This window comes from Parasteatoda tepidariorum, chromosome 10 (assembly GCF_043381705.1).
Source record: "Parasteatoda tepidariorum isolate YZ-2023 chromosome 10, CAS_Ptep_4.0, whole genome shotgun sequence".
NCBI lineage: Eukaryota > Metazoa > Arthropoda > Arachnida > Araneae > Theridiidae > Parasteatoda > Parasteatoda tepidariorum.
Genome location: NC_092213.1, coordinates 22,467,460 through 22,487,513, shown reverse-complemented (window position 1 = coordinate 22,487,513; position 20,054 = coordinate 22,467,460). Strand labels below are relative to the sequence as shown.

General features: G+C 28.9%; 2 protein-coding genes across 3 annotated transcripts in view; one reads left to right on the top strand and one right to left on the bottom strand.

The window, feature by feature from the left end:
- The window catches only part of LOC107439834 (Opa1 mitochondrial dynamin like GTPase), a 40,335-nt gene extending 38,464 nt beyond the window's left edge, over window positions 1–1,871 (top strand). For both annotated transcript variants that reach the window (XM_016052552.2, XM_016052551.2), the window contains one exon: window positions 1,559–1,871. In XM_016052552.2, the coding sequence (XP_015908038.1) occupies window positions 1,559–1,623 (65 nt within the window). In that variant the 3' untranslated portion in view covers window positions 1,624–1,871. The remainder of the gene's footprint in view (window positions 1–1,558) is intronic.
- Window positions 1,872–2,273: 402 nt separating this feature from the next.
- Window positions 2,274–15,800, bottom strand: LOC107439836 (uncharacterized). The gene is made up of 10 exons (XM_016052555.4): window positions 15,504–15,800; window positions 12,389–12,538; window positions 11,477–11,544; window positions 10,153–10,387; window positions 8,613–8,684; window positions 8,222–8,282; window positions 6,722–6,837; window positions 6,520–6,625; window positions 4,718–4,773; window positions 2,274–2,428 (listed from the first exon to the last, which is right to left on the bottom strand). The coding sequence occupies exons 1-10, from the start codon at window positions 15,582–15,584 to the stop codon at window positions 2,312–2,314; spliced, it is 1,062 nt and encodes a 353-aa protein (XP_015908041.1). The 5' UTR covers window positions 15,585–15,800; the 3' UTR covers window positions 2,274–2,311.
- Between the last annotated feature and the right edge of the window lie 4,254 nt (window positions 15,801–20,054).

Genomic DNA, 20,054 nt, shown 5'->3' with positions numbered 1-20,054 from the left:
AAAGTTTGCAGTTACTTCCACTATCATTAAATCATAATTATTATTAATCATTTTAATTATTAAATCATAACTACAGACACTTAAAAACATACATTTATTATTTTATTAATATATGCATGCATTTTAAATAAATTACTAAGCTAATTAGCTCATTAACTCGATCTATATATGTTAATTTATTAATAAAAATTAGAAATTAATATGATTGCTTTGATACTTTTAGTAAAGTAAAAAAAAATATTGACAATGTTTATTAATAGAACGTGTAAAGCCCATATAAAGAAATTATTGCCTTTTTAGAATAATAATGCCCTTTTTCTTAAACTTTTGCACCCTGCCCTTTTTTTTTTTGCCTAGAATGAGCTCTGCTAAACTCACTAAGAAAAGAAAACTACCTCTTACTCCAATTACCATGAATATTTTATATGCCAAAACTGAAATCACATTTTGGAAGAATATTCTCCAAACTTTTAAAAATTTTGGTAATTGTATCAGAATAGTATTCTGTCTACTATATATATGCTGGCAAAATTCAAGTGTGTATTATATAACAGCAATTTTAAAAATATTGTTTTTTTCTAACAAATTAATTTAATTGCAATTATTTTTTATCTGCATGTAGGGCTTGGAACAATATAGTGATAATCAACACTTTTTTCAAAGTAATAGGTTACAACACAATACACAAAAATATTTGAATAACTACTAGGAAATTGCACTGCTTTTTTTATAAATGCTATTTGAAACAGGTTTAAAAATGTGGCTTATCATTAATTTTTTTCAAGTGAAGCCCTTTATTTATATATGTATATAAAGGGCTTGACTTAAAGCAATATAATGATAAGCCACACGCACAACATATACACATATATATTTCTATGTATATAAACAAAAGAATGCCTTTTAGAATATTTGTGAAATTGATATTTTTAAAAGAATAGTCCAAACTTTAAAATTCATGCACTTATTTATATATGTATATAAAGGGCTTGACTTGAAGCAATATAATGATAAGCCACACGTGCAACATATACACATATATATTTCTATGTATATAAAAAAAAGAATGCCTTTTAGAATATTTGTGAAATTGATATCTTTAAAAAAATAGTCCAAACTTTAAAATTCATGCACTTACTACATAGTTAGTACAATTTTTATCTATATTCAAAATTAACCATTTTCAAAAGTTTATGCCATGATCTTTGAAAATGTGGTACCAGTTTTGACTCATAAAATTTTTAATACTATTTCTATAAAGCCAGTTTGACGCAAAAGTTAAGGCTGAAGCTGTTCATTGTGAGGGATTGTTGATAAAGAAATTCATTGCCAGTGATAAGAGATTGAAGCCCATCTAGCTTCAGATGGATTAGTGCAAGGAAGTTAAGGTGTCTGTAGCACGATTCTGCTGCTTTGACTGAACTTTTATTGTTGAGATTTTTTTCACTTTTCAATTGTTGAGAAAAAAATTTTGCTCTGTAAAGTTAACACTAATGTTAGACCAAATATAGTGTTTGAGTATTTTTTAATTATTTTTATTTTTTTAATTTCTTTCTAGAACGTGTCAGACACATACAAGAAAAGTTAGAAGAATTCGTTGCTGCTCTTCATGCGGAAAGTTGATTTTAGCGAGTTAATTAATACTACTTTATTACTTAAGAAGCAGTTCATATTGTTAATTATAACTTATTAGTCATCTCTACTAGTTTGTCAATTACAAATGTAGATATATCAAAATCTTTATATAAAATATATAAATTTTTTTTTTTCAAAACTATTGTGTGTTCAAAATGATTGCTTGTATGAGAGTGATTGATTTTTCTGAATGTGTATAGAATTTTGTAAAATAAATTGTAATTCTTTGTAATTTACTTACTGCTCCTTTTTCCACATAATATTTTCTGAACAAAGCCTTGTTTTAATCTTTTATGTACTGTGTTGCTAATTTGTTGCATAATTAGATAGGTAATTAAAAATCCACTAATAAGAATCAGTATATTCAACTTTGTACTTAAATCACCTAAGGATTATTTCGATAACCTTCCATCATCTTGATTCACTTTCCTGGATCCTCTAGAATAAACCATGCTTAAAGTGAACCTGATAACTCATACACACAATCCATATGGGCTGGCATACCAGTACTAATCACTTTAAAATAAAGTTATTGAAAGATGGTGGTTGACATAAGTACTGAAATGTTTTAGAGTATCATTAAATTTACTAAATTAGTTTCTGTTCTGTTTCTTTTATGCATTTAGATAAAAGTACAATGAAAAAAAAATATTTTTATTTTCAAGTCTAGAGGTTATTATCTTGACACTAAGTGACTCATAGATGCTGATCTTTTAACCTGTACAGTATAGCTGTGATAATTTCCAATGGTTTGAGCCAGAATAGATGCAAAATAGACAAAATTGATTAAGTCCTGAAAAAGCACAGTAATATAATTATTAAATGCAATTAATAAAGTTTTTGAAAAACATAATATAACAAAACATAATTTTGACATTAACATTTATATTTCCTTTTATCTGGAAGCTCTTATGCACAAATACTGAACATTTCAATAACACAATTTGTATTTTCTGGAATTTAACTTATTTTAATTAACTAAACTAAAAATATCCCACATTTTTTAACATAAATTAACAACACACAATAAAAGCGCATCTCAATAATTTTCAGCTTACACATACTGTTCATGCCCTTTCACTAAAACTGGACAAGTTATTGTGAATTCTATGCTTAGCAATAAATCTGGAATACATCATAATGATGGACAAGAATCATTTTTGAGTAGAATTATTAAATATGATGTTCTGAGTGTTATAAAAACGATAATTATCAAACATGATAATGTTGCAATCACTATTAACCACTACAAATTTTGAATGCAATATTTTTGATATTATCATAATGATATTGTCAAGAAAGTTGATCAAAATCGTTTGATAAAAACTTTGATTAATGTGAAAATAAAGTAAACTAGTTAACCTGTAAAAATAAATATATTTCCAGTGTTCTAACTAAGCTTTTTTAGAAGGGCAACTCGCCCTGCCTGCCCTTTGATCTCTATAAATGCACTCTCTTTCCTCTTTTTTTTTAAAAAAAAAAATAAGATGCCCTCCCTTAAAAACACTGCCTTTTTATTCATATTCCATTTTGGAGAAGAAAATAATTCACTGTTTAAATAATAATTACACACTGGCAAAATTATCTCTGTTTATGGATTGAATTCTGATTACTATTCCAAATATTTACTCTGTTAAGATTATTCTTAACTGGTCAAATTTTTATCAGTATCTCTTTTTTTTGGGAGGAAGGGGGGATATTACTAAATTTTTTAATATCTTTAAATTTTAAAATTATTTTTTAAATAAATACCTTTTATTAAAAAGAAATGCACGTTTTGAATGTTTATTTTTATATAATTTTCAGTTTAAATTATAGATAAAGCTTTTGAAGTCTTAAGTTGTTTATCAGTTTTTTTTTAGTTTACTTTTTTTGAAGCAGAAAAAATTATACACTGAGAAGAGATTGTTTTTTAGCATGTCTTTAATTTTTATAAACTACAAATTTTTCTCTTTTATAATGAGAGGTAATTATTTTTTGAAATACACATGTAAAATAGTATAAGAAAGTTATGTAAAAAAAAAAAAATGTGAGCATCAAATTCAGTTATTACAAATTGTTACACATTTTGATACATTTTTACTCAATTAAGTGAATTTCAAAACTCAAAGTGTCATTTTTGAGTGGAAGCCCCTGCCCTTTTTTATTCCTAGGGAGAACTTTTATAGTGTAAAATAATGATCTTTCTCGGATGATGTAGTACTATTTTAAATCATCTAACACTGCTTGTTACATAGCACTACATTAGTTTTTCATTAAAAAAATACAGCTCATTACCCAACTGTCTTAAAGTTTATGAATATTAATACCAATTTGCCATTCATTTCAGCAAAATATTTTTGATATATAGCTGTAAACTATGTATTTTCTTGTAAAGTATGTTGTTCAATTTACTTTGCAGACAAATCTATATTTAACGTTGTGTGCTTTTATTATACCTTTACATCCTTGCATATATACCTGAATTTCTTCTGTATATTAATAAACATTTTTAATTGATTTAAAACTCTTGATTGATTGACATGATTAGACAATTATCTTGATGAAATTACCCATCATAAAAATTTAGTTTCAATGAAATTATTTGAATTGGCATTTTTTTAGATTAATTTTTATGAAATAATTGATAAGTGATCTATCTAGAAACTAGAAGTACTCAATTAAATCCATAGATCCCTTAAAATTATTATCTTTGGTCTATTATGAAGAAAGAAAAAAAACTGTCTTGTGTTTTAGATTGATGTTATAATAAAGACATAATTATCTGTAATTGGTTTCGGTGAATTTATGTTCTATATTGATATTAATTTAAGGAACCAAAACTTGACCTTAATGTCACCAATTCTTTTGCATCTGACAAAGTGAACATTTTATATCAAATGCTCAACATGTTGGTAACTTAATTTCACTTTTTAAAAAACTAAATTATTCTTGCATACCTTTATTGTAATATCTAATTTAGAGAAAAATAAGTAAATAAAGTTTTTGAACTTCATTTGTGATTAGCTCATCAAAAAATTAATATTTGTTTATAATTAATTTCGATTTTTTAAATATATTAATGTGAGTAACAAATACTTACTTGAAAACAAACTATCAATGTAACATGCCATTTATTAGGTTGAACATTTGCAGCTCCTGTGATAGAAAAAAAAATGTCAATCTTGCAGAAATCAATGTGAAAAAAATGGCTAAAATTCATAACAGCATAAATAAAAATAGCAAAGAAAATAAATAAAAAGCTTCTGTTATAAAGTGATGGGATCATAGTTCCGTTTTGATAAATTAGAATATTGCTCAAATTAAACCGATGATAAATACTAGCACCAATAATAAATGTTTTCATTTAGTATGTAGATTGTAGAAAAATTTTTTTTTAATTTCTCTATATTAGCTATTAATTTTCTCTTAAAATTGAAAACACTTTTCCGATATATATATATCCCTTAATGTTTGTTAGTCATGATAGTCACAGGAATATCAATCCTCTCATTATCACTTTATTCATGAAGTATTATCACCACTTTTAATTTTAAAAAATATTCACATGACTTATCAGGATAAGATTACCACCATTAAATGTGTTATTTGTTTGAATTTAAAATATTTGATTTTGACTAAAAAATGTAGTTGTTACTAGAAGGTAGTTGTAGATTTTGTGATAAAGAATATAGCTTCCAAATTTATTAGTTAATTGAAAATGCTTCCGTCTAATAGGAAAAACAGTTAAAAAATTGCTTGTTGCTTCTGAATTTTATCATTCTACTGCATTTTTAAAGTTGTAATAATAAAAACATGATTAATATGGTAATAATTTTTATTTCTTTTCTCTTTTTTAATACGAGCTACCTTTGTTTTTATTTGTTGCAAAACTCCATAGCATTATATTTTGTATGAGTGTAATGAAATTTTTTTAATTTAAAATATATAAGGGCCTGGACAAATTTGTTAGAAAAGAGTTTCAACTTTTTGCCAAATTAAAATACCTGATACTGCTGCAAGAATTATAGTTGAATTATATCCTATGATTCTTTTTTGACTAATTACAAAATATAGCAAAAATAAAGTACATGATGCAAATACTGTGACTCCTTGATATAAGAAGATTGATCCGTTTGATGTGTATGCCACACTAGTTCAACATTATTTCATTATCGCCAGTATCACAATGCTTGCTGGTATACTTAAAACCTGTTTATTTACGCCATCTTGAATGTTTCTGTTAATGATTTCCAGTGTTTTACGTTCCTAACAAGTTGAGTATAATAGTCATATTAAATTAAAATATATTTTATATAATATATTTTTAAAAAAATCAATTGATGTTGAATTGATTTTTTAAAAATTAGGCTTGTGAGTTTAGATAATTAGTCTAATAATTTTATTAGTATAATTTTTTTATAATAAGTTCAAATTATAATAATTAGTACTCCTGAATAAATAATTTAACTATGCCCATTTTGTACTCTAGTAGTTTTTGAAATGTTTTTTTCAATGGTTTTGTTTATTTGAATTGTAGGAAATAACGTATAAATATCTTTGTGTTGAGTATAAATTCTGCCATTGGATTAAATAATGATAAACTATCTGAAAATACCAGTTATGTTAAAGTATTGTTTGAAGGAAAATGAATCAATCTCAAATTTTTTTACCAGCAATTTATCCCATTCTCAAAAATCAAAAAAATCATGTTACGTTTTACTTTAGCCATTCCATACTAATATTTTAGAAGAATATCAAATCTCACTATAAATGACTAATAGTATGTTGCGTATTTTCCAAAAGTTTTTTTCTTTTAATTAAATAAATTTTATACACAACCTAAATATCATATTGTTTGAAAACTTACACATTTTAATATTTCATAAAACTTTAAATTCTTACCACACAAAGTAGAAGATGAAACAGATAAATACAGCATTTTAACAAACTGCCCAAAAGCTTTTCGTTCCTCTATTCTATCTGCACTTCCAAATTCCCAATTATTTGGCTGAAAAGTTTACTACCTTTATTCAAAATATTTAAGTTAACTTGCAAAACTTGAATTTTCGTGTTGAACAAATACAAGAAGCAGATTATTTCTTACATCAAACCTGTAAATTAGGAAATAAACCCCAGCAAAAGTTATGACCGTAGCTACAAATGTTTGTGCCATCAACAACCCTTCAACCTTGTATTTTACCATCTGCCTTGACAAGACAGCTGCAATGAAATAAATGTCACTGTTTTATTCACTATTTTAAATTGACTGTGATTTTTAAAATATAGACAAATTTTACATTTTTGTAGAAAAATACAAGATGGCTCTCAAATTGTACAGAACTTGCTAACTATTGTAGCAAAAATTTTTGTCAAAAAAGGGTTTTGCTATATCATATTTTATTCAAGTGTTAACAAGTGTCATACATTTTTTAATTTCTGATTGCAAGCAATTTAAAGTGATGTATATACATAAAGTGCAATCCTCTGCTACTATACCATCCACTATATGGAAGGAAATTATACTAGTTATATATATCTAATACTTTAAAATTAAAGAAAGTATTAGGTTGTCTATTTAAAATAACCCTAATATTAATTGTTTTAATCTGAACAATATAATTTTCCTGAGCCACGATGGCTCAGGGGATAAAGCGTTCGCCTTCCAATGCAGCGAACCGGGTTCGAATCCCAGTCGATAGGAATTCCGCATCCGGCTTGCACCGACCACAGTGCTGACTTAAAATATCCTCAGTGGATCATGGGTTAGAGTCCCCTTGCCGTCTGGCTAACCGTGGGAGGTTCTCGTGGTCTTCCCCTCCATGTAACGCAAATGTGGGTTAGCTCCATCAAAAAGTTCTCCAACTAAGGCAAATTTCTCCCAATACTCGATCCAGGAGTTCCCTGGTCTTCTGGATTGGGTTCAAAATTGCAAGGCTACGGAGTTGAGCATTTGTTGTCGTAAATCCATAAAATGTGGTTGGCTGTTCAACGACGGTTATAAAATATAATTTTCCTGAATTATTTTTAAATATTCAAAGAATGAAAAACTTTTAATGCCTTTAGTTTTCATATATTAATAAATGAATAAACATTAATATTTTTATATAGCTTAATTTAAACAGCATTGTAAAAATTTTTGCAAAATAATTATATATTCTCGTTATTATTATTATTTTTTTTTTNATAATTTTTTTTTTTTTTTTTTTTTTTTTTTTTTTTTTTTTTTTTTTGCAATGTGACTGAGATATTCTCTATAAATCTTACTTTTTCCATTCATAACTATATTTTTTAAAAAAGAAAAATATATAACTCCTTTTCTGGCGTGTGGGTTATTTAGGTACATATTTTTGCCCTTACAAAACATGTATTATGTCTTTAAAAATGCTTTATTAATAATCCTTCAATAAATATGACGAAACCCTGTTGTACCAGATGGGGAAAAATTGTTTTTTTAACTGAATTTCTGGGAATTTACATAATACCACTCAGTTTCCCTACCCATCCAATAACATTCATTTAAGTATACAATACATAAAGCAAAATTTAAGGTTTAATTTTATAATTAGTGTAATTTAAGTGAATGGCTATTAGTAAATCTATTTACTTGAAGCAAAGGCCACTAAAACGATGTTGAGAAGTTGCAAGATTGATCCACAAGATATTGTCTGGAATAAATAAGAGTTCATAGAATTTGATTATCAAAATAGACATCAGAAATTATTTTATGTTCATAATTATGTCTCTGTAAATTGAAATTGTGGGGCATGAAATTTCAGCTCATACCAAAATAGCAGAGAATTATCAATTTTCAATCAAAATGACGTATATTTCCCCTTTAAATTTTTATGTTTACAATTCTATTTCATATATTCAATTCTCATATATATTCATATTGTTATATATATTCATTCATATATATTATATATTTCATATATACAATTTTTATTTTAATATATACAATTCACATTTCACTCTCGTAAATTTATAATACTTACCAGAGCAAAATAACCTGTATCTAGTTCATTTTTTACACTATCGATCAGAGTGAAAATTAGAATGCTCACCAGCTGAAAAAAGAATTTTTAAAATAAAGTTAACCAGTTTTTTCAACCATATTTAAGTTTACTAATCATAAGTATATACATTTTTAACCAATTTCAATTATCAAGGTTTTGTTTTTTTAAATAAAAAAATGTTTTTATATTACCCCTCATTTTCTTAGCATGCCTGTAACATTTAAATAATTATTTTGAGTAGGTAGCGATATTTTATAAATGAAAACGTAAAGCGTTTTATTTAATTTCTAGTCTGCCTATAGAAACTCCATGCTTGAAGCTTCACATTAATCTTACAATTGATTAAATAATAAATCACACAGTTATATTTTTAAGCCGCTCTTAAAAATAAGAGAAGGATCACTCCGTATTTTTATTTGAATTTCAAGCTTATAAACTGCAATTCAAAAATGTCCGTGGGAAAAAGTAGTTTTGGCTAATTTCTCCATAAAACGAAAATATTACCCTAATAAAACATGCAACGTTTGATTTTGAAAGAAAAAGTGTGAACTGTTCGATGTTCAAAAAGTATAAGGAGCCTCGTTCGAGCGCGATGGGTTTTGAATCGGTTTTAATATTTTTGAACAAAAAAAGACAATAAAAAAATTCGAAAAATCAGATTTTATCAACAACATTTATCTAGTCTTATTCGCGCTGCGCACAAACTACATCAACCATTGTTTTCCCTGAAGTTGCTTCTGCCTCCCTTGCCCATTTTTCCGACGTGTTGCCATGGATCGTCACCAAGCCTACCTTTTTGAATCCTCTTTTTCTTTTGCTGAGAGGTCAACGTGCGCGCACTTAGAATCTACACTACAGTATTCTCCGGATGCCCCCTGACCGAGGCGGGACGGGGTTAAGCTTTGATCTAGTTATATTAAATTTAGTTATATTAAATTTCGTATTTCTAAGTGCCTGCTTTAATCTTAAAAGTACACACTGGCTTCCACCATTTTTATTACATGTATATATCTATTTTATTTGTTCTGCTTGCCTGGTGGCTAAGGGGTCAGAGTACCAGACTGCAAAGCCATTGATTAAGGGTTCGAATCTCGTTCAGGGGGTGGATGTTTCTCTAATGTGGCCCACCCTATGAACGGGTATCTGTGACAGTGTGGCTGCTGATCACAAGTGTTTACCGGGTATCGTTAAATGAGCAACATTTTCGATGCGAAGATCGAGAATTCAATGCCTTAAAAAAAAATTTCTGAAATTGTTAGTTTCAATTCCCAGCATTGAGCCGTGGTGGAGCGGGGGATAGAGCGTTCGCCTTTCAATGAGATGGACCGGGTTCGAATCCCAGCGATGGCTTGTCGATTCGAATTCTGTACCCGGCTCGCACCGATCACAATGCTGACAAAAAATATTCTCAGTGGTAGACGGATCATGGGTTAGAGTCTCCTTGCCGTCAGGCTAACCATAGGAGGTTTTTGTATTGCATATAATATAATTAAATTGTATATAGATAATTTGGTTATACCTGAGTAAAAGAAACTAACAAGATTTGATATTTGAGTAAAAAAAAGGTCTGTTCATTCTTTGTATAGTCATCTTCATCCGATTTCACTTGTGTTGGAGCAAGATATTCACGCAATAATGCAGAAGTGTCCTCGAGATGAATTATTAAATCTGCAAGAGCAGTTTGCCTTTCTTCGTCTTCTTCCACTGTAGCACAAGTTATCAACGAAGGACTTCGCGAACGAGATGTGATAGAACTGAAAAAACAGGATTGAAGTATTTAACGCCTTTATAAACCTTTTTTTTTTTTACGACTGTAGTGAATTGCAAATTAAACTTAAATTTCCACTTAACCTAAAAGCTTTAAAGGAAAATTAAAGAAAATTCTAATTCTTTTTTTTTTAATTATTTTTTATTCAAAATGTAAATGATGTGTAATGATGATAAATGTAAATATGGAATTTTTTTTAGCTTTTAATTGAAAATGCGTGTTTCTAAATTTCGATTTAAGCCAACAACTCATCATATTTGTAAAATTATGAACTTTATAAGAACTTTATGAAAAAAAAACGAATGGCAACTTAATTTATAAAATATTATTTATTTCTGCTAAATAAGCATTCATATATTATTTTTTATATAATTAATGGTCTTTAAAAAACTTTTTTTTTTAGTTTGATAGTTTACATCTTAATTATACACATAACTATGCAATAAAGACTTAACATAGATTGAAATAAACATTACTAGAGTTAAATTCAAGACTGAATTTATAGATTAAAATAATTCAATTTTATTTTACTTGATTTTTTTTATAAGTAAAAATTGATTGAGTTATCAATTTTATGGCTGGTCCATTCTAACTCAATGTCATTAAACTTATGTATACGACGGCACATTTAAAAAAAAATACATGTGTATAGGTATATTATAAGTGCATGCATTCAAATTAACTAGAGTATCATTAAATACGAAGATAAACCTACACATTTGAATAAAGTACATATTATAAATATTAAACATTTTATTAAAATAATGATAGTTATTTTTTGGAGAATTTATAAAAATTTCCCCCATTAGCCCCTCCTCCCTATTTAGAATGCCATTAAAATGCAGAATTTTTTCTTAGTTACAAATGAAACAGCTTTAAGAAATATTAATATTACTCCTGAAAATATTAATATTACTCCTTTTAAAACCTTTTAGTAATATTATTAAATGAGAGACAAAGTTAGCATCAATATTCCCGGTTTAAACGGAAAAGTTACAGTCTAGCGTTAATTTGAGATATCCTTAAAATAATATACAGCAATTGTTAAATAATTTAAATAAGTCAAAGTATTTACCCAATTTCTAATGATGTTTGAACCAAGCTGTCGATTAATGGTAAAACTCGATCGCTGGAAGTAGGAGACTGCAAAATGAAACGTATTTTAACCATCTTCAACATGCATTCAAAAATCACACTAATTTACTTTCCATTTAATTAATGTGTATACTGCACACAATTTAAAAAAATAAATAACCACCTTAAATAACTTTTGATCTAATGATCGGATCTTCACATTCTAGGATTCAATTTCAATGGTTGGAGGGGGTAATCTCAAATATGCTAATTAATTAATGCAGACGATATTTTAGTTACGAAATCAAACACAAAAACGTGATTTATCTGAATTAACATATCTCTTTTTCGATGAATTTGGATTTTTGACCCCCAAAATATAGCGGGTAGCTCAATCTGGAAAATATGTTCCCTATAGTTTGGTTAGGAGAGTGATCTAAAGTTTGGACCTCTTAACGTTAATTTTACTTAAATCTATTATACGTTATTAAATCTCAAGAACTTTTTAAACGAATGGTAAAATTTTTGTACACAACTAAATAAATTTGTTTATCCTAAAACATTTCCATGCGAAATCAAACTTTTAATAAATAATTTTTTATTATTTTATTTAATAATAGTCGAAAACATTTTGTACTGAAAAGTACACAAAATTTTACGTCATTTTAAAGAACCCAAATTTTAAATAGCAAAATACAAAATTCAAGAGGTCAAACAGTTCCTGAGAATTTGAAAAAGTCGTATTTTAAAAATTCGATATCTCAGGAACTTCAGATGTCAATTCGGAAATCTAGAGAAATCGCGGCTTCACATCATTATTGCATTCAGTTGCTGTGCGAAAAGCTCTAACACATCAATCCACTACTTCGATCAACTGATGCAAAACAAGAACATAAAATTTAAATTATCTTACCTCAATCTCTGTTTGAGAGTATTCATCAATGAGGCTTTTAGTTTGTTTGCTTCCTGAGAAGTCCACAACATTATTCAACTCCCAATCAGCCCACTGTACAGACTTATTTCTTGAGTGACGATTTGTTCGATCGCTTAGACTAGGAGATTTCTAAGGAGGAAAAAATAGGAGATGTGTTGAACCCTAATCTAAATTTCTGCATAACTAAAAAATTTTCTGAAAAACTTAAAAGCACGCTATTAGAATTCCATAGCAAATTATTTTTTACTTGTATTATTGACCTGAAAATTAACACCCGCCATATGGCCAGAAGAAAAAAAAAATTGGCGACTTAAATTAAATGAGCAACCGGTCACTTTTCTCCATCGCATTTTTTTGTTCTTTTCTTAAATTGCTTTTTCATTAAACGATTTAAGAAACAAACATCAAAAAAGTACATCAATGCAGAAAGACTCTGGAAAACAGAATTTTTATTAAAATGTGCAATGTCTCCATTCAAAATTTCGATATTTCTGAATCCATCAATTTGTTATGGAGGGATTTATGTAGAGAGTTCTTTAACCTGCGCCATGGTTACGGTACAAGACCATGAACGGACATCTGTCGGCTCATGGATCTGTACCGTTATTAAAAATATTATAAAAATTACACCTAAGCGTTACATTTTAATCCATTCACGAGAATTCTTGTTTTGTTTACATATTTCATTGAGGCTAATACTTAAAGTTTTGAATCACCCCCCCCCCCAGTTTTAAATCGATGGGTACAGTCTTACTCGGGAGGTAAAGGCGGCCTGTGCGCAATATTGAACTCATTGCCTCTGTCATGCCGTTGGTCGCGAAATTGTAGAACCCTAACCTCCATGATGTCTGACCACCAATAAGCTGTTGCTTCACTTTAGTTTTTTAATAGTTTTTAGTTTCTTAACACTTTAATTTTTTTTTATACTTAATGGTTCCTAAATTAATAAGTCACAAAATTTTGCATTGAAACAAACATTTTTTAATACCTTAAGTAAATTGTTAAACACTATAGGGAAATTGTAAGAGACAAAATTGCTATTATTTTCGATTTCGTATCTATATATATAATACTCTTCTTCTTTTTCTTTTTTTTTTTTGTAGCTTTACAGTAAATGATTGTGCAAAAAATTCAGGAGATCTGATTATTTTGTAACGGTTCGAGAAAGCCACGAAAAGAATTTTAAAATTTGTTATTTTCATTTTTTAAGTGGACACCAATCTCTACTTGAAATACCAAATAAAAATAATGGATGAAGGAAAATCCATTTTTATGCATATTATTTTTATTCATTTCACTCTATGATTTAAAAAAATATTTCGATTTAATAATTTAAAAAATATTTTATATACATACATACTTTCATTCGATTTATTTTCATTGTAATTAGTGCGTTAGGAGGCCACCTCTACGCTCACCGTCATCGGTAGTTAAATTTTTAAAGATTTTTCATCTTATTAAACAGCACAATACCTTTAAAATATACCTTTAGGGGGTCGCTTTTTTAGATTAGGAGAAATAGAGCTTCATATTTTCTTGTACTTCTATGGAGTTTTCCTCAAAACTTTAAAACAATAAAGTGATGCGATTTGTGGTTTTGAATAAATAATTTAAAACTACGTGTTTTATTAGCTTTAAGAATTTTCAAAATCTAATTTTATTGCTGTCTAAACTGATAAAAACTGATTTGGGTGATGCTAAAAAAATTTTTAACGTTATTTTAAAAACGAAGATACATATCAGAAATTTAAAAATAGACAATAGTATACTATTTAATTACCTGTCAAAAACTGCTACACTCTCAGAAATGAAACTCTCACTTTTGACGATTCACCAATCCTTAAGCAGTACTTCGTTAATTTCGAAAATCATTTCGTCACGAAATATGTGATTTGTGGCGAAACGCGAACTTTTAAACGTTTGGCGAAAATGTTTCCTCAGTTTGAAACCTGTTCGTTGTGCATTGTGGGAGAGTACTACGCTGTCTGGTTTGTATGGTGGTCAAGAAATTGGCCTTACACCAAGAAAATCCGGAGTTCGAATCACTCTTCGGCAAGAGTGTAATTTATGTATCTGTCCTTGTGCCGTGCCATCTGTATGTTGCGCACGTTAAGTGATTATTTAGAAAGTTAGGGACATTAGGCAATGCAAGTTTTTTTTTCTTAAAAGAAAAAAATAGAATGATGAAATATTTCCTTAATTTTGATGAAATTCGTTTCCTTGAAGAATTGACGCTAGATATTTCGTCATTTTGGCGAAATTTTTGCTCGGAGGATATACCAGGAAACGGTTTCGCCAAAAACGAAAAAAGTTTCGCTATAATCCAGTACTCATTTTTAACAGTCTAGTTGAAGAAGTATATTGGCTTAATTTTGTCAAAAAAATCATCTAATCATTCATCCAATTATCTAATCATTTACAATCTTTCGTTATAATCCAGTATTCATTTTCAGCAGCCTGGTTAAAGAAATATATTGGCTAAATTTTGTCAAAAAAAATCAATAAACGCCGCACGCTTTATATCTCAAATTGTGATTGGACGGCGGCATCTATCGAAAGATATTACCAAAAGTTGTAAATATCTTAACATCAGTTTATTTGTGAAAAATAAAAAATAAAAAGAAGATTGAAAGCATATTTAGAATCTTTCCACCCCTTCGACAGTTGTGTTCGTCCGGGGAAGGAAGGCCCCTTAAAGAAAAAAAAATTGTAAGACAAAAGTTCAAAAACATAAAAAATATCTAGTTTTCTTAAAAATTTTTTAAAAAAGTGATAAATTTAATAAAAGTTTGAATTTTGAATGCATTTTACTCAAAGTAAAAGGTAAAAAAATGCAAAGACGTGATAATTGATTTTATTATTTTTTAATACATATCATACAAAACTAAACCCTTATGGTGCTGAATTTCAGTAAAAAAAATTTTTTTTTTTTAATTTTATGCCAGTTTTTATTCATTGAGTTTACAGTGTCTATTAATTTAAAAATCAAATTGGTCAAAAGATAATTACAAAAATAATTATCTAAATAAAATGGCATTTAGTTAACAGGTAAAATTGAGGTTTAGCTACACAAATAGATAAAACTGACACTTACAGGTAATTTTGATGGAATGGCAATTGGAGAAGTCCGTCTTTGTTTTGCCCCTGTCTTATCACTTTCTTTAGTTTCTTCCATTTTGAGTTAACATTAAAAAAAGGTAAAATAACTAAACTAATTTCTTTTAGAGGTGATTCTAAAACTTAAGGTACTTTTAAACACATTTCATTTTTCTGAGCTTTGTAAAAGAGTGATATTGACAATTGGTTCAAGCTCTCATTGTTTCATTTGTAATATTTAAGCGATATCGAAGATATGATGTCTACTGTATCTTGATTTAGTGATATCTAATACTTTTGTTGATCACATTTTACTAAACAAATAAGATAGATTGGTTTTTTTTTTATTTATATATTTCTACCGATTTATCTATTTCTATTATTGTGATAAAAAAAAATTTCTTTTTTTTTCCACGTAAAAAATTATTTAATCATTGAGGTTTTTTTTATCCTTTTTTAAAGAGACAAAAAGTAAATAAATAAATAAAAGTAAATTTATACTAGCTAAAAGGTTTGCCGGATTTAAACCAGACCAAAAGGATTTTAATGATTGGTTTTTTTGGTTTAAACCATTTAAAAAGACTGCCTAAAATAAAAAAGCTAGCTCTTATCGGAACAAAGTATTTTACAAAAACTGACATATAGAAAAATTATGATGTTGTCAGTTAATTACAGTAGTATAATATAAAACATAATATGTAATATGGAATAGTGACAGCAGTTTTGAAGAAGAGTTTTTAAAGTTTGGAAGTGTGAAGAACAATAATTTTAGACAACCTGAAATCATAATAATCAATTAACTTCCATAACCAAATATATATTTATTATAATTTTGGACAAATCCTAACAGTTTTATAGGAAATGCCTGATAAAAAAAAAGAGATTTAGGGCAATTTTTGAAAATGTTTATTCCTGGAGCGATTGAATCTCTACGGCACAGCTAGGATGTTTTGGGATATGACTGCAATATGTTTAGAATGATTTTCGGTTGGTTTTAAAGTAAATAGGGTGAATTAGGTAAGTATAATTGTTAACATTTTAGCTATTCATATCATAAGTGAGCTTAAGAAGTAAAAGCAAATTATAAACTATAACTTAGGGGAAAAAATTAATTAGATATAACAAAGAATTCAGTAAAAATATTTCTTAATAATCAAGTAAACTGTACATTAAAAACTTAAATTAGTACAAATATTTTATTATTATATTATTTTATATTAAAAGTAATTTTACAAAACTACTAATTTCCCTACGAAATCTGTTTTAAACTTTATAATACATAGACTTTATAATACAAATTAACAATACATAAAAGAGTAATCACTAGTATATAGAAGTTGAAGGTTAAACTTATAAAAGAAATAATAAAAAAATTAATTTTCTTAACATTCTTTTCCTTCTAATTAAAACATTTCTAACATTTCTTTCTAATTAAGATTAATTTTCTTAACAATAAAATAGATGAATGTTTTTATTTATTTATTTATTTTTTTGATGTCTAAGGTAAAGTTAAGTAAGATAGAATCCTTGTACTTTCATTAGAGTTCATGTTCTCTGTCCGTTTCACAGATCACCGAAGTCAAGCATCACTGGCTGCGGTCAGTGTGCGGGTGGGTGACCACTTGGATCAGTCTGCGTAGGGACCGAGGGTGTGCGGTATTGGTCCTCGTTAAACTGTGCTACCGTAAAGTGCTCGAGTTCGCGCGCAGGTCGTCGGGCTACCGAAGCGGGGGTGCCATCCCTTCCGCAGAGGATCAAAATTGTGATGGCATGTCTTCGGATCATCCTCCGGGATGTTTCCCAGACCGTCGCCAATAGCCCATTGTGCAGCTCCAGTGCGACGTAAATTAACAACAACAACAACTGTCCGTTTCAGGAGAGAATTCGGAAAGTGTATTATTCCCATTAAAATTTTAATTAAATTTAACTTATCGAAAGAAGGTAAACAAGGTTGAAAAAAATATTAAAATATGTTTGTGCGAATTTAACATCGACTGATGTGATTACGAGCCGAACAAGTGATAAAGATTACATCAAAAATACAAAGAAAATGTTATTTTTGATGTTTCATTTATTATTTACGCGAATAATGTGTATTTATTTTTTTAACTTTTTACTTAAAAAATAAGACATTTTAAGCATTAGTTTTTTTTTCTGAAAAAATGCAATGCATTAATGTTAGCATTATATATATAATTCACTGATAGTCAAAATCAGAGAAGTTTTATAACATATTACATCATCTGTGAAGTTACTAACTTGAACCTGCTGCATTTATACAACTTCGAAAACTCCCGTTTCTATGTGTAACGATAAGAAAAAGCTCAATACAAAATACGTAAATGATTAGGAAAGGAATGTAAGTTTGTTTTAAAGTTATAAATTGGGCCTAACTTAGAAAACGGAAATTTTCACCCTCATTCAGAGGGGTCCTTATCCTGTCATCTTCAGAATCTTCATGTCAGAGAATGGGAGGATCAGTCGGAAAACAGCTAAATATTTCTATTTAGATAAGTGGGGTATTTTTTCCTAACCGAATTTACGCTAAGCCGAATGTTTCCGAAATCAAACCAACAGTTCAGAAGTAATAAATAATTTATTATGAATGATATTTGGTTGTATCTACTAACGCATTTAAAATTTCTATGTAGATATTGTCATGTATTTTGTCTATGCTTCCAGATTGTCACGGTGACGTCATTATAAAGTCAAAAACGAACTCAGCAGTCACAAGTGCCACCATTTTTAATTGTCCCAATGAGTTCATAATGTGACTTTGGGGTCACTTTGTCTTGTGACATCACATAAAAGTCTCCCTGACTATAACTTTCGTCACTTTGGTGGTCACAGCTATACTTTACTGGGACTAAAGTCACTGAGAAACTTTGTTGCCATTTTGTTGTAACTTTGATCCTTTGAAAGTCATAGGGAAACTATTTCATGACTTGTCTCATCATTCTACGCTGAGCGGTATCATGGGAACGGGGATCTGGAATAAATTTTCTTCCCCTTCAGATATGTGTCTAAATTGAAATCGTCATCACAAAATTGTGATGGCACGTCTTCGGATCATCCTCCGGCATGTTTCCCAGATCGTTGCCAATAACTCATTGTGCAGATCTTTCTTGCGACGTAAATAAAGTACCATGGACAGATCATTATTTGTTGTCATCATTATTCTTGGACAAAGTCATTATTTGTTCTCTAAAACACTGGTCGACAATAACAAAATCAATACAAATTCAAAATAAATATTTGTTTACGTTATTAAGGCATGCGCAATGAGACATAATGTCTGCGTTGGACCGACTGCTCACGCTGAGCTAACAAAAAAGTGTTTTTTTGGCGTCAGCTCTACGTCAACTTTCCGCTGACGCCCAGATAAGGCGCTTGTCCTAAGAAACCAGACCTTAAGAAACCAGGCCTTAAGAGGATGGGATATGGCAGCTGATGAACACACAAGCAGTACACACATGGATAATACTAAAAATTCACATTCATACTATTTGTGAGGATTGGACCGGGTAAGCCTTTTTGGTAGGGCACTGGACCCATGTCCAAGAGGTCGTGGGTTCGATCCCCGCTGGCCGAAGAGTCCTCATGTAGTAAATGGTGACTGATGCATGTTAAATCTTTCGAATCACAAAGTCCTGCATGTTCCTATAACAAATCCTACCTCTGGGGAACTGATCCAGGAGTTTCCTTGTCTTCTGGATTTGTTCAAAATTACAAGGCTACGGAGTTGAATACATTAGTAGTCGTGAACCCGAAATTGGGTCGGCTGTTCAACGACGGTTATAATGTCATAATATTTGTGAGAATTGTCTTTTTTTAGGTAAGTTCTCTTGTTTCATAGAAGCATATATATATCAGAAAAAGAAATGATCTAAAAAATATCTTGTTTTTTTCTATATTTTGTTCAAAACTTTCTTTAGATTCTTGGTAAAAGAAAAGAAAAAATCGGTAGTTTGTTTTAACGCCAATACTGACCACTTCTCTCCTTTTTTTTGTTACCTCATGCCCCAACCAACTTCAGGAGTAATTCGGTTTCCATGACAACGACTGCAATAAAGGTTTTTTTATTTATTTATTTATTTATTTATTTTTTTTTTTTTTGAAGTTATACTTCTTATGCGACTTCCAACAAGGTTGCGTTAAACGTTTAACGCTACATTTTTATTGGCCGGGAAATCACGTGGTAGGATCCAGTTTTCCCTCATTCATTTCCATATTGTTTTGGTTCTCACTAGCATAAAAATAATAAAAGTCATAAAAGTATTGTTTTTCTATAAATAGTTTTTCAGTTTGATTTGATACACATGTAATTTAATAGGATAGAATTTTTTATTTTCAAATTTAGTGGATAACAATTGTAAAAAATTTGTGAAAACAATCCCACGGACAATGCGACGGATTTAAGGTTATGTCAAGGTACGTCTCTTGTGAATATCAATTGATTGTTAGGTTTTCTCTTTTGAAAATTACATTATGACGCATTCACATACATTATTAATACAAATACATTTTCCATGGCGAGACGATGAGGCAA